The sequence below is a fragment of the Nannospalax galili genome, unplaced genomic scaffold (genome assembly GCF_000622305.1).
Source record: "Nannospalax galili isolate Female #2095 unplaced genomic scaffold, S.galili_v1.0 scaffold983, whole genome shotgun sequence".
In the NCBI taxonomy this organism is placed as follows: Eukaryota; Metazoa; Chordata; class Mammalia; order Rodentia; family Spalacidae; genus Nannospalax; species Nannospalax galili.
In genome coordinates this window covers 165,196-187,075 of record NW_008350255.1, presented here as the reverse complement: position 1 = coordinate 187,075, position 21,880 = coordinate 165,196, and the positions used below count along the sequence as shown (strand labels likewise).

The 21,880-nt window shown below is 44.3% G+C and overlaps 1 protein-coding gene across 1 annotated transcript in view; it reads right to left on the bottom strand.

Annotated features, from left to right (window-relative positions):
* Itk (IL2 inducible T cell kinase) overlaps nt 1–21,880 on the bottom strand; it is a 70,869-nt gene that overhangs the window by 28,449 nt on the left and 20,540 nt on the right. The window contains exons 2-7 of the mRNA XM_008847382.3: nt 17,718–17,822; nt 15,441–15,522; nt 13,739–13,867; nt 9,408–9,448; nt 5,640–5,791; nt 770–835 (exon numbers count right to left, since the gene is read on the bottom strand). Coding sequence (XP_008845604.1) covers nt 770–835; nt 5,640–5,791; nt 9,408–9,448; nt 13,739–13,867; nt 15,441–15,522; nt 17,718–17,822 — 575 coding nt within the window. The remainder of the gene's footprint in view (nt 1–769; nt 836–5,639; nt 5,792–9,407; nt 9,449–13,738; nt 13,868–15,440; nt 15,523–17,717; nt 17,823–21,880) is intronic.

The following is a 21,880-nucleotide window of genomic DNA, read 5'->3' as shown; positions in this document are numbered from 1 at the left end:
CTCTTGTCCCATCATTCCAGGTCCCTGGGAGTTCGAGTCTCCATCACCTGCCCTGCTGGCCGGGGCATCTAGTGCAACAAGATCTTCCCAGATCTTGTTCTTTCCCTACCTCAACCTTGGAATCTGTATTAGGCATTGCTTCCTATGCCTCTCTCTAGTGGGGAGAGTTATGCAGAAACAAGATCTAAGTGGTAGGTGTGCACATTGCTACTGTGGACCGTCTAGCCCCCAAGCTGGGGAGTACATATACACGGAGGGTACTTTGTACACCATAATCAAATTTTATCAAACAAATAGAAGTTCCATTAAAACTGTATCAATAAATTTTTCTTCTAAATGACAGCTTGGAGATAAATACTTAGTATGACCCAAATAGACACTTACCATCTATGGTTTTAATCTTTCCCTACTATTGATGATATTATGTTAAACCATGTTTAAGTCAGTTTATATTTTATTCAGTGTACACAGTGACACCAGTGACACCAATATTTCTGGGATTCCCAGTAGATTTCTCTTTTACACAATCTTTTCAAGGGACCTGAAAAAAATCACCCTTCTATGAAACAGGAGAGTAGCGGTACACGGAACACATCCCTCCTCTTGTTTGGGCTGAACCTTCACCATTTTAGTGCTCAGAGATTGGGAGAGAAAAAAGCAGGCCAGGAAAGAAGCCATGTGGTATTTCTATAGCCAACTAATAATTTACACTTGACCTAGGGAGGAAGCCATTGTACCCTATTTTTCAAAAACAAATAAAATATCTTACTCATAGGTTTCCAGGTTATTTGGAGATTTTTCCACCAGATAACTGCTTGGTGCATATCCCTCGTGCCTGTAAAAAGGGAAGTTAGTGTTTAAAGTAGCAGAGAACTGATTTTTACATCTTTATTTCATAGATTTAACCTGTCTAGAGTCATCTAAAAGAGGGAAGTACACATTCCTTGGAATTTTAGAATAAAACAACTGATACAAATAGCAGCAGTGAGCTCTCTGCTAAAAGCAATGTATTTTATCCCTAAAATACAAAATAGAATAACTATCAAATGGCAATATAACTTAAAAGGTTCTGCTTGATGTTCTCATTGTGAAATTTCCTCTACTAGAAAAAAAATACCATTCAGTCTTTATTTTCTATAATGATGTTTTGTCATAATCAGTAATCTTTCTACTCTATGCCATCATTTTAAAGCAAGGAAACCAAAATTATTAAGATAAAAAAAAGACTTTCCAACCACAGGTCCTGGCACAGTGTCCACAGACATACTATAAGCTTTCAAATTCAAAGCCCTCCTACTTAAGCTCTTCAGAATAGAACCATGAGAAAAAAGGATAAGGTAAAGCGGAGCACAACGGCAAAGCTTGGGACCTCAGTACGTAAGAGGCTGAAGCAAGAGGGAAACAATGAACTCAAGGCCAGTCTGGGCTACATGGTGAGTTTCAGGCCAGCCTCAGTACAGTGTGAGACCCAGTGTGAGACCCAGTGTAAGGCCCTGTGAGGCCCTGTGAGACCCAGTGTGAGACCCAGTGTGAGACCCTGTGAGACCCTGTGAGACCCAGTGTGAGACCCTGTGCGACCCAGTGTGGGACCCAGTGTGAGACCCTGTGAGACCCTGTGAGACCCTGTGTGAGACCCAGTGTGAGACCCTGTGAGACCCTGTGAGACCCCGTGAGACCCAGTGTGAGACCCAGTGTGAGACCCAGTGTGAGACCCTGTGTGAACCCTGTGTGAGACCCTGTGTGAGACCCAGTGTGAGACCCTGTGTGAGACCCCATGTGAACCCCCCCAAAAAGGGCTAAAGTCAGGCTAGATTCAGAGATGGGGAGTCACCTTTGAGCAAAAGTTAATAATAGTGTATAAATGAAAAAAACCATAATAAATTAACAAGATTCTCTTGGGCTGGAGAGATGGCTCAGCGGTTAAGAGCACAGACTGTTCTTACAGAAGACCTGGGTTTGAATCCCAGCACCCACATGGTGGCTAACAACTGTCTGTAACTCCAGTCCCAGGGGATCTAACACCCTCTTCTGTCCTCTGCTGACACTGCATGACACAGATGCACTTATACACATGCAGGCATAATGCTCATACACATAAAACAAAAACAAATTTAAAAAAGAAATTAATAAGACTCAACACTTTTTACATTGTGCCCAGCTTTGTAGTCCTGAAGCCCTTTTGTGTTCATGTCTCAACACCAGAAACTGGCATAATCTCTTCAACTCTCTGTGATTCTGATTCTTACCTATGAAGTGAGGGATCTAAACCTGATTACACATGAAATCCTTCTATACTCTACCAAAAAGTGTTAAAAAGATGTCTATTATTTTCTTTCTTTTTCCTCTGTAAAGTCTTCAGATTTTTTAAAATAAGGCAAGTTTTAACCTAATCATTATATTCAACAGGGAATGTATAATCTATGTCAGAGATGTTTTGTAAATTGAAGAAATCAAGATTAGCAATGCCAAGTACAGGATGATTGTCTTATCTTATTCCCAGACAGACATAGCTAATCAATCATGGTATACCTTTGGAGAATTGGAATGCTCACATTAGAGTCACCTTTAACACAAAACTCAAGAAACCCCTGCCAAAGCATGTTCCGAAATTTGCTAGTCCATATTTCTCCCTCTCTTGGACTTTTCCTAATTTTATTTTCCATACCATTATACATACATATGTGTGTGTTAATGGAATAAATAGCATTTTTGCTATTGACCAAAATAATATTTCTGAGACTGTGTCTCACTATGTAGTCCTGGCTGGCCTGGAACTTGCTAAGTAGATCAGGCTGGACTTGAACTCACAGAGATCTGCCTGCCTCTGCCTTTAGAGTGCTGGGATTAAAGGTGCATTCCACCATACCCCATTAAAATGAATATTTTAATATGCTAACCACAGTTGTGTTATTGGGACTAGAGAGATGGCTCAGTGGGTGAATCACTTCCTGTGCAAGTCTGACCTGAATGTGGATCCTCAGTACCCACATAAAAAGTGGGGTGCTACAGCATGTGTCTGTTATCCCAGCCCTGGGAAGGTAGAGACAGACATATCCCTGTGGCTCACTGACCAGCCAGTCTAGTCAAAACCCTAGCTCTGGGTTCAGTGAGAGACCCTGTCTCAGAAAATAAGGTGGAGAGTGGCTGAAGAAGACATTCAGTGTTTATCTCTGTCCTTTATTCTTGACCACACATGAACACACACAGACACACAGACACACAGACACACACACACACACGCACATCCTGTGTTATCTATACAAATGACATTAGTTCTCATCATTTGTATGTGAACACATAGAATTTAGAAGCTCTGTTGCGTCTATTATCGCTCTGAGTTTCTCAACACTGTGAACCAAAGGTGGTATTATCATCTGCTTTTTACAGACAAGGAAGTGGGCTCACAGAGGGCCAATGACTTGCCTCTGACCACCTTCTACAACGGTAGTGGACACTGAGGTCCAAGTCCTCTCTCTTCCTTCAGTGCCAGACTATTACACTGTTGACTAAGGAAATCCCCAGAACAGTGGTTGCTCTCCAGAGGTACTCTTTGGTTTTCCCGAGTGCAGGTTTGAGCCTTTCCTCAGATCAAAAGGTAAACTGTCATTTGGGAATGAGCTACAAGAAAAAATTTCCTGGTACATTAGGTGTGCTAAATAACACCAGGTGACGGTTGGCGAGTTCTGAGTAAATTCTTGTGGTATTTACAGACTGGGTCTTCTTGTATCTGCTTCTGAGAGGAGCCTCCCCATAGCAGGAAAATCAGCTAGCCAGAGAAGTTCTGGGGGAGGGGTTCTGGGCTCTACTCTTAGCTAGAAAGCTACCCCACTTTTCAAACCACAGTTGTTGATCTAATCACATTTTACATACCTCACTTCTGCCTCTTCCTCTACCCAGTAAGGCAACTTCAGAAAGTAAGATTGAATGAGTGTAAAGCAAACAGTCCTTTAGGTTAAACATTATCTCATACCGCTCTCTCTCTCTCTCTCTCTCTCTCTCTCTCTCTCTCTCTCTCTCTCTCTCAGCATCAGATGAGCTTTGCTTCTTTTAATATTTATTTCACATTCAAAATGCTAGGTTAGCACACAGGGTGATGGATTTCAGCATGGCTTTTTCATGTGAATATTTGTGTCTCTATGTAGCACGCTCATTCGCTCCCTCCACGGCCCTCAGCCCCTTCTGCCTTGTGCGGACTGTTGCCTCCCTTCACCCCGGCTCTTGCTTCTGTTTTTCCTCACCCGCATTCCATACTCTCTCAATTCCCCACCTTCCTCCTTGGCCCCAGGTCTCTTTCTAGTTTCACGACCTACACATACTCCTTCTTCTCTCTTTCCCTTTCTTTCCTCCGACCCTCTCCAAGCTTTGTGTTACTCACAGTTGGTTCTCCTATATTTCTGTTGGGGGAATGCAAATTTGGTATGATTTTAGGGGACATTATCCATCAAAATGAAGAAATATATACACTGACTTAGCATGAGCCAAGAGTTCCATAGTTAGAAATGTGATCTATATGCATACAATCAAAACACTGCTAATATATAAACTCTTCAAGATCTTCACTGAAGCTCTGTTTGAAACAAAAGAGAAACTATTTGGAAATGAAATGTCTCACCATAAAAGGTTATTTAAGTACTTATAATTCAATTGTATAATCTAACACCACACAACTGTGGTAAAAAGAGGTAAGTCTATTACTGAGAAGAAAAATTTCAAGATAAGTCTTTCAAGGACAAAACAAAAAACAAAGACAAGGGCTCATCTAAGCACAAAAAGAACATATTTGCTGTGGGGGGCTTTTGTGTCTAGGATGTACCAGGAAGCATCACTGTGATTTTGGAATTGATGTAGCAGCAAATGGTGACTTTTTATGTATACCTCTTTCTATGGTTAATTTACTTTCTAAATGTCTTCTTTTTGTTCAGAACATTGCACATGTTACATAAAAACACTTATCATTGTGCTCTTCTCTCAACCTTAGGTGGGTTTTTTTCTCTTTTTTTGGAGAAATATTGATGTGGGGTACTAATATTTTATTTTTCATGTTTTGAAATTAATAATAATCTCATAATATTGACATTTAATATATAAGAATTTTTAGATTGTTTCAGATTAGAGAAGAGCTCATGAGATATTTTTCATTCAAAAATCCCATAGTAGGCAATCAGTACTTGTAGAATCTTATTTTTTCCATTAATCATTTAGGGATTGCACTACTAAATCTCTGGCACCAATTGAATCTTTCTAACACAACTGCCGATCTGTGCCATCTCTACACACCTTTTCTTTCCACTGACTTCACCGTGTGATGTACCTTTAGCTGCACTTAAACACTCAAGAATGTCAGTGTTTTGCAGAGCGAGTTGCCCATCTCCCAAACTGCCAATGTCAGTGTAAAAATACAGGTGCTTTTAGACGTGTTTAGGGCAGGGAAGGGTTACACTGAAGTTTATAAACCTGGAACCTCCCAGTCACTTCTGAAGAAAGTCCTTCACTGCTGGTTCACTGCCCCTCCCACTGTGCTCAGCTCAGTTCTCCTAATTTATCCTGGGGGCAGCTGAGGGAGGTGGGGCAAGCAATCCCATATTCCTTTGATCCCACAGAGCTTGGAATACTGGGGTAGCATGAGGAGAAGACCTCACCCGTTCTTATCTTGAACTCGCCACCAGTGGATCTCGGAGCTGTCCAGCAGGTAGTACTCTTGATCGCGCTGCAGCGCAAGCTCCTGGGGATCGCTGGTTTGGTAATCGTACAAGGCGATGACCAGGGTTTCCTCAGGTTCCTGAAGTGACCGCTGGGGAAAAGACAACAAAACCAAGCAGAGACAAAAAAGGAAGTGAAACACAAAGCAAGGTGTCTTAAGTTCCTGGGCTGTAACTAGCTCCTAGGCCAGGTCAACATACCAGCTCCCTCAATTCGCAGCAAGTATTTGGAGAGAAAACCGCATCCCTCAACTTGGCATTCTTTATGAGTTAGAATCATGGTGCTGCACAGATGCAAAATTATGACCACAGTGAAATTTGAGAAGCCAAAAGTCTGCTGGTTTCTCTACCGGCCCCAGGCTGTATTTTCCAGCCTCCCTTCTGGAAGCATCATGTTCTGGAGAAGGAGACACAGCCAAGACTAAGTTACTTGGTCCATGCTTTGCCCAGACCCATCAAATCATAGCCTACCACAGCTGGAATTCCCTGACAGAACATTTTGCCCACTCTCTCAATTAGGATGGAGACTCAGACCCCATAGCGGGAATGAACATGGCCAACTTGGCAAGAATTCATCCCAGCACTCCCCCCATAATAGCACATGTTCCTTTCTTCCTCTTGCAGAAACACTGGCCTATGCTTCTGCCCCACAGCACCTTTCAATTAGGAGGAGACCATGAGAACACGAAGAGCAGCTCACAGAGTGATTTCAGAATTCAGGATGAGCACAGGTGAGAACAGGTGGCAGACTGGGGGAACAGAGTAAAGATGGGAAAAGACTGACTTGCTGGCTAGAAGGTGATGTCGTGTTGGGAAGTCACAAGTCCTTTGAGTATACTGAAGTCTAGGCATTTATGGAGCTTGTGAGGTGGTGGTGGACTGGGTCCTCCAGATAAGTCTGTGAACCCAGGTTTCACTTAGAACTAATGGAGGGAGGAATTGTGTTTAAGGGTACCCGAGAAAGATACAGGAGAAATATGGCATGGTGTTCATCTCTCTGTAGATCAAACTCCCTGATTAGCGCCTATAAAGAGAAAGTTCAGAGCAGAGTTCTTAGACTAAAGAGGTACATTTCCACAGGGGTCACATAGATCACATGAGTATTCAGAATGTTACAAAATTTGAGGTGTGGGGCCGGGCGTGGTGGCGCATGCCTTTAATCCCAGCAAAGCCGGGCAGGTTTGCTGTTGTTAACAGTTGTTAGCCACCATGTGGGTGCTGGCAACCAAACCTGGGTCCCCTGTAAGAATAGTCAGTGCTCTTAACCACTGAGCCATCTTTTCAGGCCCTATTATGATTCTTTTCAGGCTAACAAAAGTATCTTTAAAAAAAGCATTTTTCATAAATAGGAAGCCTTGGTTGAGAATGACTAAATTAAATCAAGAGTTGATATCTGTAGAAATAGAGGGTCCACGGGCTCAAGAGAGGTTGTTGGGGCCCAGGTAAGAAGGGGAGGCTTGGCCTTCACCTAAGAGTTGCCCAAGCCCTTGGGAATTCTCCTGTCTGTAGGTGGGAAGAGTTCTGCTGTGCTGAGAACTCACAGCCCAGGCAGCAACAAAAGGAAAGAGTTCCTTGACTGGGAGCCAGGGAGAAGGGCACAAGCAGATAGATTCTCATGTGGCCCCTCAGGAAGCTCTTCTAGGTTGACTAGGAGAGTCCAACATGAAGAGCTGAGCTCCTGTGGATGAGAGGACCAAGGGGAACTGGAGTCTGGACATCAGGACATGCCTCATTTGCACCCACAGGCTACAGAGCCTGATAGATGGGTAGACAGCTCTACAGCCTTCCTCACATAAAGCATATGCTCATTAGCTTTAACTGTCAACACAATTTAGAATTATCTGGGAAGAAAATCTCAATGGAGGAATTTCCTAGATCAGCTTGGCCTGTGGGCATGTCTGTAGGGGGTTGTCTTGATGTTAATTGATGTAAGAGGGTCCAGAACACTGAGGACAGCACCAATCCCTTCCTGGGCAGGTGGTCCTGAACTGTATGATAAAGCTAGCTGGGCATAAGCCTGCCTGCCTGCCACCAAGTGGCACCGTCTGTGATTCCTGCTGCACTTTTCTGGCTGTGAACTGAGTCATTTGGGCGGAAGTGCTGCTGTGTGGAACAGCAGGCAGGCTTACCTCCAAGTTCCTGCATTGACTTCCCCTCAGTGATGGACTAGGACCTGAAATTGTAAGCCAGACAAACCCTATCTTCCCTTAGGTTGCTTTTGGTCAGGGTATTTTATCACAGCAACAAGAAAATGAAACGAGAACAAAGCATGAGGCCTGGAAGCATGGTTTAAAACATTCGTTTTCTAGATGACAACTTGAGATGCCGTTGTCCTGTAAGAGCTAAGGAAGGGGTTAGAGAGAAATGACTTCAAGTATTAAGGAGTAAGGGGGATATTGCACTGGCTCTAAACAGGTGACTGACACTAGGGCAAGTACTCAAAACCCCTGTGGTAAGAGTGCTCATAAAACCATAGATGCTGTACCCTCAAGAAACCCAGAAATCCCGATAGTGGAGTCCAAAGAGTGATGAGCAACCATCATCTTCTGGCTTTCACCTTCATTACCTCTGAGAGCAAGGCACGAACAGGCTGACCAGAAAGAGCTGTAGGGCTAGGTGGGCCTCCCCGGGGCGGGGGGGGGAAGAGAGGGTAGGGGGCTTCCAAAGCACATCTGCAAGAAGGCTGTTGAAGAGGTCCTCAGAAGGTTGAGGATAGTAACAGACCAGCGGCCCACTGCACTGCGACAATGCCAGTGTACCTCTGATGTGGTGTCTGAGAGCCAGCTGATGAGAGATCTAAAAATTAGCCTGAGGCTGGAAGAGGATTCAGAGCTTCCCTTATGAGGAGGCTCCCAGTTCCGAAATGTCACCATGTTAGCTGGAGGAGGAAATCAGAGCTTATTCTTCAGGAAGAAGTGTGAGAGAACCAAATTGGCAGGTTCTGGAATAGAGGGCAAGAACTTGGATGTGGGCACTGATGTCAACATGATCATAAGGTGAAGGCCGATCATTTTCCTATCTTTTTTTTCTGTCTTCTCTAGAGTTATTGCTGTACCAGTCTTGTAATTCAATATACTACAGACCAGTGATTCTCAAGTTTGAATGTGTCTCAGCTTCACAGGAACTTATCAACATGCAGGTGAAGCGTCTCCTCCAGAGCTGTGGTGCTAGCAGGTCTGGGTGAATCCTGGGCTCTGCTTTCCTCCCTTGCTCTCTAGTGTGGCTGATGCTGGTGGCCTATAGGCCATGCCTGGAGAACCACCACTCCAGATGAACCCTTACATCAGAAACTTCAGGTCCTGTTAGTGGCTGAATGGCCTTGAGGAAGCCTCAGGACCTCTCTTGCACTTGATTTTCCAAGTTTAAATGAAAGAATAAAATTATAGCCCTCCAAAATGGATGCAAGAGAGTTTTAACATAGTAAAAAATGTGCAAGTGCTTTGAAATATATAAAATATGATCATATATATGCCTGTGAAGTGCTCTGTTGAGTCTAGGGTAAAGACAGCTTGGTACCAGTGCTTGCGGAGTGAATGCAGTGAGGTAGCAGTTCAGAAGCTGAGTGGTTCTTTAAGTGGATAGACCCACAGAATGGCTCGAGTATGACTGAGTTTCAACCACGTTGCCTGCAGTCTGAGAAACACAGACACGCCATAGTCAGGCTACAGCAAGTGGGCCCACCCACCTGGTGCTTGAGCCCTCACTTACCCTGTTGTCTTCAGGAGTAGGAGGAAGAGGCTTCTTTGAAGCTGAAAGAAGAACAACAGAAGATGAGCATGAAACCCCGGGCTTTCAGAGAAAAGGGGCCCAAAGGAGAGCAGTGGAAGAAAACAGGCAGAGGGAGATGAAAAACAGACCGAATCAACCTTGGCACGACCTGTCTCATTTACTGCAGTTGTTGGTCTCCAATTCCCTTTTCCTAGAAGACACCAGAAAATAATATTCTGAGATCTCCTTCTGGATCCCCTCATTGGGAGGGAGGGTAAAATTTGGGGTCCTTTCCTGTAGATAGAGTGATTCCCTACATATCTACCACCTGCTGAAGTCAGGCGTGGGAATCTGTGACTCAGGGACAGTGACTCAGACTCCCTGGTGCCACTGTGGGCTTGAGGAGGGGGCAGATGAGGTGTGAGGGCACTGTGCTTTCTGAGTGGGCTGAGGTCTGCTTTTAGTTGCCTTGAGGCTTTTAAATATATGTTCTTGCTGCCTCCCTCAAACTACACACCTTCAACATCTGTCTCCCCCACCTCATTTGTCTATCTCCCTCCACTCCCTGCTTAGCATTCCTCCCTCTTTTCTCTTCTCTTGTTTCTTGTCTCTCTGCTCATCCTCTGCTTCCTTTCATCTCTGTCTCTCAACTGATCTATGGACCGCACCACAGACCAGACCTAGAAGCAATGGACCACAATTGCATGTGCATGTTGGGAGTGTGAGGGAGGTTATGGGAAGGGTGTACAGCTTTCAGTTCAGTACAAAGATCTCTTTATGCATTAGAGGTAAGAAAATGGGCCATACAGATGAGCAGGGAAATTAATTCTCATCCCTATATGCAGTAGACTTGAAGTTGGATAGCCCACATCAGTGATGTGGTGGAGAAGATTCACATGTTGATACTGGCAACCAGCTCCATGCTGGCTTCTTGAGCAAAGGAAGGCTAGGGTATTGGCTTGTGTACAGAGTGAACAGACAAAACAATCATACAGAATCCCAGAGCTTTGAGTGGTTGATCACTTTTTAAGGATGCAAAAGCCCCCAATTCCATCACCAGCAAGACACACACACATACACACACACACACACACACACACACACACACACACACACACACACACACAGGTCTGGTAGTTTCTATTTAGCATGCAACCTGGAGTCAGGAAACTGGTCTAACCCTAGCAACATCAGCATGAACTCCTACCAGTCCTGGACATCCTGTGACTGGTCACTTTCGCTTTCTCCTGTGCTTGCTCTTTCCGTCCTGATTTTCCCTGTGTGGTATGGGTGTGTAACGTGGTTAGGCCTGGCTCTAGCAGGTTGCTGTGGACTGGCTGTAGCAGGGTCATTTCCTCTTATCCATTCTATGTCTCCCAGCTGCTCCCCTACTGCTACCTCAGCCACAGGTGCTTTTATCCACAAATAAGAAAAGACAGTGGACATGACTGCCATTTATTGAGAGCTCAGTAGGAACCATCATTATGCTAAAAGCTGTCTATGACCCCAATGGGTCTCCCAACAATCACCCCCAAATAGCTGCCTATTATTCTCCCCGTTTATGAAGAAACTGCCTCAGAGGCTCAGAGAAGTTAAGGATTACATAGCCACACAACAAGGAAAGGATGCGGCTAGGACACATCCCAGGCATTGATTCTTTTCTTATTCCAAAGCCCTGTGCTCATACACCTCATGCTGTCAATGTAACCAACACCAGGAATCTTTTGAGCCTTCACCCCAGGAACACAAACATGCTGTGTACGCAGTACAACACACTTCTCAAAAACTGCTTGCAATCCTGCCAAAGCTATGGTGAGTGATGCAATTTAATTAAGTCAGAAAAGATGGCAGGGGTTGCTGTGACAAGCAAAGTTTTCAACTGACCAGCTACACCTCACACCCATAGCAGTGGCTGAGAAGTGTTCCTGTGCTGGGGTTCGTGGGGAGGAGCCCTCTCCAAGGGTAGTCATGATGAGTTATTCAACTGCTCTTAACCCCTCAGTCACATGTCTCAGGGTGAGGGAAAGCCTGCACACCCTGGAGAGGAGCAGCTGCAGCCCACACGGTGAAAACTGCATAACGGAAATAGATTCAGAGGTCCACACTTGGAAGTGGGTGTGGGGATTAGGTCCTCTTGGGCCTCTGGCATTTCTCCTCCCGTTTTAGAGTTGAAGACATAAGGGTCCTAGGCAGCCAAGATTCTTCCAAGGGTCTACAGCTTGGTGCTGACAGGAACTGGAGCCCAGCTGTGGCTCCTTGTGGGAGAGCTTCTCCTCAGAGCCAGACTGCATCCCCATCCCAAAGGAGATCCACCCAATCAACCTTCTGTTCCTTTTCCCTGGATATGGGAAGCAAGACCAATAGGGCTAAGGGACCTCCACAAGTGCTAAATATTATTCATGCAGGCTGACAGACTGATGACTTTGATCCTTTCTTTTTCAAGAGCGGGGTGAGATGTGGTGATTTTAAAAGTGATGCTGAGGAGTTGTGACTCAAAAACCCATGGAAAATCCATCCATGTGCTGTGTCTGCCTTGCATTAGTGCATAAAAGACACCAAAGTTAAGACCCTATTGCCAAAGACACCACACTTTAGACAGGAGTTGGTGGAATCAACCAGGAACTGACCTGGAAGCATCTTTCCTGAGAACCAGCACTCACAATGTTGGAAGGCGCTATGCAAGTTGCCAAGGGAGAAAAGCAATCAACAGCCCCACCCAGCTGTAAAGTCTAAAAACCACAACAATGACCAGATCAGCCAGATATCCTCAATGGTGCAATAGTGGCACTTTTATCTTAGGGGTAACCAGCAACTGTCTATGAACTTTAGGCCTGTTCAGTAGGAAAGAATTCATGCCTGGTACTGTAAACCCAGTCCTTACCTGTGGCTGGAGAGGTCACAGACCCTAGAGGAGAACCTACTACTGCCATTTTCCTAAACCAAAGTAATTTCTAACTATATCCTAAATACTGCACCCACAGAGAAGTGTAGCTTTCTCTCCTCACCAAAGAAGCTTCTTTTTTGCAGCACATGGAGACCATTACAGGGATCCACAACTGGTCCAAATGCAGAGAATAAGTGATAGTGATATGTCCAACCCCAATTGATACATCTAAAACGCCACCCCTACATCAAAGGTTCAGGACAAGTTGCAGAAGAGGGGGCAGAAAGATTGTAAGAGCTAGAGGACCAGGATACTTGCTACATGTGTTCCAGGTATGACAGGGAAGTCGAACCCATGAAATCTCAACAGTATGGTTGCCTAAAGAAGATCTGCATATTACAACACTAGTTGGGATGCCAACATAGAGGGTGAAAATTTCACAAGGTCCCATCTCTAGATGAAGAACAACAGGTGACCAATCACTACTTAGAGAAGGAGAATCAGTTTTCTCCAGGGAGGAGCTCTTTAATAGGTTATCCAGTCCCAAGTGATCAGCCCTAAAAACATGTACATACGAGCAGCACTAAATGGACTAATATGTATGTGTGTATATAAATATATGTAGATGTATATATGTAACTAATAAGAAAAGAGGCTGAGAGGAGAGGAAAGAGGATGTAGGACAGGTGCTCATGTCTATCCTGCAATGGCTACGCTGAGCTCTCCCAGCTGCGTGACCTGCAGCATGCTGACTTGCTCAGGGCTGTCCATTTCCTTCACACACTGTCTACCCCAGACAGCTGTGAAAAACAGGCCAATGCTGCTAAAGTGCACTCAAGCGCAGTGGAAATTTGATGGAGGCTGAGGTCTCCAAATTGCCATCACATGTAAAAATCAAGACACAGTCCAAGCTCAGGCCCCAAGTCTTTGACAGCAAAGGCCAAGAAAGAGCTTCTTCTGTTTCTGCTTTGCACTGAGATTATAGACCTCTTTTCTCAGAGACTGAGTAGGTCAAGGCCAGTTTGGAGTGGAGACTGAAAGAAACCACACAATTAAAAGATACAAGTTTTCCTTCTCTTTCAAGTTTTTAGAGTTGAATTTGTACAATGAGACATGTGTGAGCTGTGATGTCACTGTGAGAAATAAGGAAATAGTGTTATATATTCATTAACATGCATATTCTGATCCAGTAGATCAGGTAGGACCAGAGTCTTGCACCTCTACCTAGTTCCCAGGTGATATGGACAGCTGACTAAGAGGACACTCTCAGTATCAGGAGGGAGGCATACAGATATCAGCTCTGAAGGGAAGAGCATGAACAGAGAGGTGGTGGATGCAGGTGATGACCCTCTGAAAGTCGGGAAATGGAGAATTTTGATAGAGTCTCTGACACCCTGCTGATGGAAAGCTGAGATTCTTCCTCGTTAGCTCTTTCTCAAAGTCTTACCATTCTTGGTTGGGTCATAGGGAGCACAGCCTACTGCAAGCTTCTCCATCTGGGAACAGCACCTCCATCTCCCATCCATCCAGAAATTAGGGTGGTACTTGGACACCAAACTGTTGTTATTCCTTGTTTCTGAAAGAGTTGGCATCAGCAGACAAGTTATTTCCAGGGCAGCCTATCAAGGACCACCATCACATGGCTCCCTGAGACTGGACCTGCAGTGTGGCCTGGGAGAGGATTGCTCAGAACAGACAGAAAAATGGCAAACCAATCCATTGTGCTGTTTACTAAGGGATCCTGGGTTAGACTAGGCAGGGACAGATCTAGATTGGTGTTTAGATCTTCCTCCAGTTGGCTGTGTGTCATCAGACTGGATGAGTATGTTCATAAGGTACCTTGAGGAGCAAAAGGGAAGCCAGGAGGGCTATTTTCCATCTCTCTCACCTCAACAGTAAATGTGCACGTTTTCTTTTTTACTTTGGAAGCAGGTAAAACTTGCCATTTTACCCCCATTTTTCAGACAGAGGAATCATGCCTCCAGAGAAAGTAAGGGGCTTGCTTGTTCCTACTCCTGACAGCTACTTAGATATGAGGCAGTATTTGAACCCAGGTCTCCTGACACACAGTGTGCTTCAGGCTAAACATAAGACTAGAAACATTGATCAAGTGCTGTTGTGTGGTGCGAGGACTGTTAAATGTGCCTTATGTGTCCTAGCTCATAGCTCATTTCAGTCACGTAACAACCCTATGATTGTGCTTAGTTGAAGTCTATGGTTGAAGAAATGGAGACACAAAGGTGAATGGACTTGGCCAAGGTCAAGGTCAAACACTAACAATTGGCAGTTTTAGGTTTTTTTTTTTTTGCCTTAGCAGCCTGGTCCATAGCCCATAGACCTCAACACTGTGTGGGTTCTAATTATGCTGTCAGGAATGTGAAGCTTAAGAAATAGCTAGCTAGGCACATTGCACACATCAGCAACTTTGGTATTTGGGAAGTGGAGGCAGGAAGATCAGGAGTTCATGGCCAGCTTCAGCTGCAGAGCAAATTGGAAGCTAGACTGAGCTACATGAGATACTGTCTCAAAAACAAACAAACAACTAACTAACTAACTAACTAACTAACTAACTGGGCACTGGCTATGCCACCAGTTCTAAGAGTTTTATGCCCATCAGCTCTGGAGACAGGTTTCTGTTATTCCCCCTTCCTTTCTTGTTTACTGATGGGGAAAGTAAAGCCCAGAGCAGTTAAGGAACTTGCCCAAGAGCACACAGTAGATGGAAGAGCCAGGATGTAAACCCAAGTGCTGCAACCTGTGGGGTTTCCCACGCTTACTAGGCTTACTAGGAGTAAGCAAACATTATTTTTAAAATGCTAGATAGTAAATATTTTGGGTTTGGCTGGCCAAGAGGCAAAATCAAGGCTATCATGTGGGTTCTTCTATAGTCTTTTGAAATGATTTAAAAATACAGAAACTGTTTTTATCTTGGAGCCTTACACAAACAGGTGGCAGGCTGGATTTGGCCAATCCCTAAATTATACTTGTTGATACTCCTGGGCCCAGTATAAAAACTCAAAATCTTCAGTACAGCAAAAGGGAGACATTTTTCATACAAGCTACCCCCAGCCCCAGTCTGTGCTATCGTGGCACTCAAGTCCAGCACGGGACAAAGGTCCCAGTGATCAATGGCGTAGAAGTTTAATTACCTTCTTTAAGGGCCAGCACCCAGCGCTGCCGGCTCTCGCAGTCTGGAGCAAACACATATAGAAGGTAGTTGTCATGCATGACCTGGAGACACACAAGAGTCCAAGGTGAGAGGTGCCCATTGATGAGGAAACCACAGCAGGCCCACCCAGCCTTATGGGCCTGAGGGGGGGATCTTTGGTAATTGCTATCATTTAAGCAAATCTGGGTGACTAGGTAACCAGTGTGCTTTTCCTCTGCCGTGTCATCAAGGTAACCCTCCACAGTGCAGGTGGCTTGTCTCGGATACCATGACACCAGTGGGCATTTGCCCAATTTAAACAGCAAGAGAAAATTCTCCTATTGACTAGATGACATGATTTTTCTCATCTTAAGTTTTCAGTAATTAGAAAAACCCTTCCTAGCCTATGTAAGAGTAAGTTATTAGATGACAAACATGTAATCAAGATGTTTTAAAAATTCCTATTTAGCCAAGTGTGGTGGCGCATGCCCTTAGTCCCAGCACTCAGGAGGTAGAGGCAGGAGGATCTCTGTGAGTTCAAGGCCAGCTTGGTCTACAAAATGAGTTCCAGGCCAGTCATGGCTATATTGTGAGACCCTGTCTCAAAATAAGATCCACAAGTAGTTCCCCAGACAGTAGTTTTCCCATGTGGGCTCACTAACTTTTCTTCAATGATGACATCTTGCAGAATCTGACAAGGGTATAAAACTATTAAGCAAGCCACAGCTCTTTGAAATTTCATTAGTTTTTTTCCACATACTCATTTATGATTGGGATTTTTAATTACTGGGGAATTCATGTCATTCCTTTAACTTTCATTCTTAAAACTTCCAACTCAGGTTGGGTGTGATGGTGCATCCTGTAGTTGCAGCTCTTGGGAGGCTGAGGCAGGAGGAACACGGGTTTTAAGCCAGCTTGGGTTACATAATGATATGGGAGAAAGGAGGGTGGGAGGGAGAGAGGGAAGGGGGAGGACAAGAAGAAGGAAAAGTTCAAATCGTGGAGGCTACTTTTCTAGTAGAAAACAAACAAAAAAACCCAAACAGAAAAAAAAAACCTCTTTTCTTTGCTTCATTAAAAATACAATGTTTGAGCTGGTGATGTGGTTCAAAGACAGAGAATGCTCCTAGCATGCACACAATATCCTGAGTTCAATTCCCACCACTGGAAAAAAAATCTAGGAATATTTGTCCTTCAGCTGGCAAACAAGAAAGATACCCTGGGATGAGGGAGGAAATACTCCTCCTTTGGAACTGTAAGCACCAAGGGTGGTAAACAAGATAAAGACTAAAGGTAACTGACTAGCTCTGCTCAAGGGAACCTTCAGCAGTGAGAAATGTCTATGAACTGGGCTGTTAACACAGGACACCTTAGCAGCTGTGGTTACTTAACATGTACAGTGTGGACCAGAGTGACTGAGGAGCTGAATTTTTAAATAAATTTTAAACTTATTCCTCTTTTTCCTCCCTCCCTCCCTCCCTCCCTCCTCTCTTTCTTTCTTTCTTTCTTTCTTTTTTTCTTTCTTTCTTTTTTTCTTTCTTTCTTTTTCTTTCTTTCATATGTATGTGTGCTCCCCCCCCCCCCCCCCCTCCTGTTCCGTGTGTGTGTGTGTGTGTGTGTGTGTGTGTGTGTGTGTATAGTGACAGTTCTCTGAAGCTGGTTCTCCCCAGCCACTTTGGGGTATCTGGGCACTGAACTGAGGCTGCCAGGCCTGTACCCAGGTGCTTCTACCTGCATAGCCACCTCACCTATCCTTTTAAATTTTATTTATTTATTTACTTTATTTTGGGAGCTAGATGTTTTAATAGCATTTAATTCTGATTAATTGTCACTTAAATACAAACGTTCACATTCAATGAGTGGCTGCTATTTTGGATAGCATAGTCATCTCCAGATGGTTTTCAGACTGTGAAATCTCATAAACTCCAGGCCATTTATAACCAAGGCAATTTATAACCAAGGATGACGGTGTTGTCACAGAAGCAGAGGAGTTAGGACCTCTTCAAAGCTGTAGTGTAGCTCAATAGTACAGCACTTGCAGAGCATGTCTAAGGTCCTGGGTTTACGCTCCAGCATTAGGGAGAAAAAGAGCTTTTTCATGAGTCTGTGCCTTTGTGGAATGAATAAATGGAGGTCACTGGTTGGAAGAACAGCACAGCAGCTTTCTTGTAGGTTTGGGCTAAGTTCTTAGCCTTTCCCACCTTTTCTCACAATGGCTGAGGATTCTAACCATGGTCCAGGAACAGGAAGTGATCCACTTTACTCGTGATGTGCTTACCTGAAATGGGTATTTATAGTGGCATGGAATGATAATGTCACTCTTGACAATCTCCACACATTTGATTCTGGAGAGTTCAATGGAGCCCTTCAACGTGCGCTTCTTCTGAAAGGAGATAAACACATCCCATTTAAGTAAGAGAGAAGAGGATGCTTTGGTCCAGGCTGTTTCCAGAAATCCACTACTAGAAAATGTCCATTCCCTTTGCAAGCCAGTCTCAATGTTCCCAACCAAATATCCCGAAGCTGCCTCCTGCCTCAGTCTGACAGTGACTCTGAGCAGACTCGGGCGAAGGGCCGCTGAAGGGTGGTCATGGTCGGGACTGAGTCCTACTCAGTCAGCTACAGTGTCACACATCACTGCCCTGGTGATACACAGCAGCATTTGTAGAACTCATAACAGAGATGGGATGTGCATTCTGTGGGAAATGAGCCACACACGTGACAAGATTCCCTGCTCTGCTGTCCATGACCTCATCAGTGCAGTACTTGGGCTCGGGCCTGACCTGGGTGGTGAGGTATACTACTGGTGATGTCCTATCTGCCTCTGGCTTCTCCATGTCCCTTAGTTATTCAGTGTCTCACAGCGACACCCTGTAAGACCATCCTGCTATGTAACTACCCTTCTCTTCCTGTTTCCCCTCCTCCATAAAATCTTACTGGTCCCATGTCTCATTCCTTTGGAAGCTTGCTAGATGTGTTTTCTGAATAATTGGTAGCATCTTGTTTCATAATGATGTTGTAATGCTGCCTGTGCATATGAGTTGTTGTCCTAGGGGATAGGTCACCTTACTCAGTGGGCAGATTCTATCAGTTGGCCTATCAGGCTCCACAGAAAGTGGTTTGGGTGAAGGAGCCTTTCACAGTTGCCTAGAATTTGGATGCCATTGAGAACAGAGTTTCATTCGACTATGGCACTTGTTGTTAGCCATGCCGTTAGACCTTATTATTTCTAAAAAGGCGAAATGAGCACAACATAGGATGGATGAGGTACAAAGCTGGGCTTTGCCTCTTACTAGCTCCATGAACTTGGACCATTCAGTTAACCTCTCAGGACCTTTTTCCTATAGCTTATGAAAATAATGCCTGTCTCTTAAGGGTTTATTGGAGAATAAAGAAGGATGATGTAAATAAATTGCCTGGTTTCTAACAGGTGCCCTAATAAAGGTTCTTTCAAAGAGGTTAAGGAAGTGCTGACTATTGCAAGGAGATTACGACATGTGGTCTACTTGGTTAGTCCTGACATCAGATTCTCCAGCATTGAAATCAGCCTTTGTTACTCATATAGGGTGTATCCCATGGAAACAATTGCTCAAAAATATATAAAGATATGAGGAAAAAAAAGATGTTCCTAACAGCAGTATTTATTACACTGAGAAAAACGAGAGAAACTTAAACACCCACCAATAGACAAATGGTTACATTAACTGTGCCTCATCCATTCTGTGCCTGTAGGGTGCATCCTGCAAAGACTAATAAGGAAGAGAGTTGATGTATATAAAGGAACAAGAACATATGTTAAATGTAGAGTCACACTCAGCTTTTCATATGGGAGTTGAGGATTGGAACGCAGGACCTCACAGTGGCACAGTAAGCGTTTTACTGACTGAGCCATCTCCCCAAGGTTAACTGTTCAGGATATATTTGCCTTTTCCCCTGCATGACCGCAGGGGAACATAAACAAAAATGAACATCTGCTGTACATACTGGCCTATAGGTTGCTTTTGTAATCTAACGATGTGCTAAGAGGCCGGCCCTTCTGAACTCCAGCCATCTTCTCACTTAGAATTTTCCACAGCTAGAAAAATATGTCCCGATGCTGCCCACCATCATAGTTGTCAGGCATGGCTGCTCTGATTTTCAGAAACAGAAGCGCACAGATGCACCGCCTCTCCGGTAACCATCTGTAGTCCCCAGCCACTAGCCACTAGCGAGCCCAAGCTTTGAGGCTGCTGGGTGTCCAACCCTGTGGGGCTATTTCCTCAGAGCGAACGGGACAAGGCTCGGCACAGTAGCAGGACAGCTCTGGCTGCTGACTCTTTTCTCTGAACGCTACCAAGGTCTGTGCCACATCCCCAATGCATAGCACGGTGCTAATCCCGTATTGTGCTCACTTTGCAAATCACACTGGGCCCAGTTTAAACAATCTTCATTTGATTTAAAGCTGATGTATTTGGCCACTCTGGAAACGCTTACTGAAGGCCAGATATGAGCGAAGCACTGCGCTGAGTTCAGTAAACAGAGCAATGAACATAGTCTACTCTCTTACGGGGTGGGGGTAGTCACATACAGTTTCCTACTAACGATGGTTTCACTTACAAAATTTTGACTCTACAATGGTACAAAAGCATTCTGCAAATCCATACTTCAGAGCCAGGAGTGGTGGTGCATGATTATAATCACAGCATTCTGCAGGCTAAGGCAGGAGGAAAGAGTGTTCAAGGCCAGCCTGGGCTATATAGGAAGACTGTCTCCAAAATAAATAGCTGAACATGGTGGTAATTCCAGTACTCAAGGGTAGAGGCAGGAGGGTCACTGTAAATTTGGGGCCAGCCTGATCTATATAGTGAGTTCTATCCAGGCAGGGCTACATAGCAGGATCTTATCTCAAACAAACAAACAAACAAACAAACAAAACAACAACAAACAAAAAAAACCAATCAAGCAATAAAAGAAACTATATTTGAAGTTTGGATTTTAATATTTTCCAGGCTAGCAACATATGGTAAGACACTCTCGTAATGCTGGGCAGCAGGTGACAGTCACCACTCCATCACACGATCCTGAGAGCAGACGCCAGGCTCTCTGAACTGAGCTGCACTGCTAAGCTGTGGCGTTCAGTAGGCCAGGTGTACTAAATGCAGTTTCCACTTAGAGTCTTTTCAGGCCATGATGGGTTTATCAGAAAGGACAAGCAAATGGTAACCAGAGAGTGTGGAGCAGGTAGATATCATCAACATTTCATGTGAGTAGGCCTCCGGAGACAGGCACTTGAGACAAACCAAAAAGTCCAACAGGGTGGTCTGTGAGCAGGTAGGGGTGAGTACTCTTGGTGGAGTGAGCCACCTGAGCAAAATGCCAGGCCAGAAAAGTGAATGTTAAGTATCTCATTGTAATAAGGTCATTAAGTGGAGGGAAACATTGTCTAGAGTCCAAAGTAGGGAGCAAATCTCTGGAAGACTGAGGCCAGCCTAGTCTACATAGTAAGTTCTAGGCCAGCTGGGGTCATGGGGAGAGTCCATTTCAAAAAACAAATCAAAATAGAATGTGAACCATACACATGCTTTAAAGACTTTTAGTTGGGTGTGGTAGATCATACCTGTAATTTCAGCACTCAAGGCTGAGTTAGAAGAATGGCCACAAGTTTGAGGTCAGCCTGGGCTACATAATCACTGCTATCCTTTCTAAAAAATATTTTTCTGTAGGCATATTCAGAAAAACAATAGGAGCAAATAAAATTATTTTGACAATATGTTATTTAATCCTCAATTAATCCTAAATATATCAAATACCATCATTTCAAGCTAATCATAAATTTGATCAGGTATTCGGGACATGGTGGCACGCCTTTAATCACAGCATTAGGGAGGCAGAGTCAGGCAGATCTCTGTGAGTTCAAGGCCAGCCTGGTCTACATAGTGAATTCCAAGCCAGATGGGACTACAAGGAGACCCTGTATCAAAAATACAAAAAAAAAAAAATTGATCGAGTATATTCCTTTTTAGTACCCAACTTTTGAAATCATGTATTTTCTATATATTTCTGTTTGGACTTGCCATATTTTAAGTGCTCAGAAGTTACACAATTTCCAAGGAAGAGCCTTTTCTACCTGGATGATCTTTGATTTTCTAATATCTACTAGTTCCAAACATGGACTTTAAGGAGATATTTGTGCCTTAGCCAAGGGTCAGGTGAACTCCTGTCAGACCTGTTCTCTAAATGATCTCATCATCTATCATTAACCTCACTCTCAGTTCATGAAAACTGCTTTGGTTCTCCTGACAATCCATCTGTCCTGTCTGTTTCCCCAGAGGTCTTGAGGGTGATTCTCCGGTCTTGAGGGTGATTCTCCTTGAATCTCACAAGATCTGATTTGGTCAACAGCAGGAACAGCTGGTCACAAGGAACGGCAGGTCAGGAACTAAAGACAGCTCAGTCTCTGGG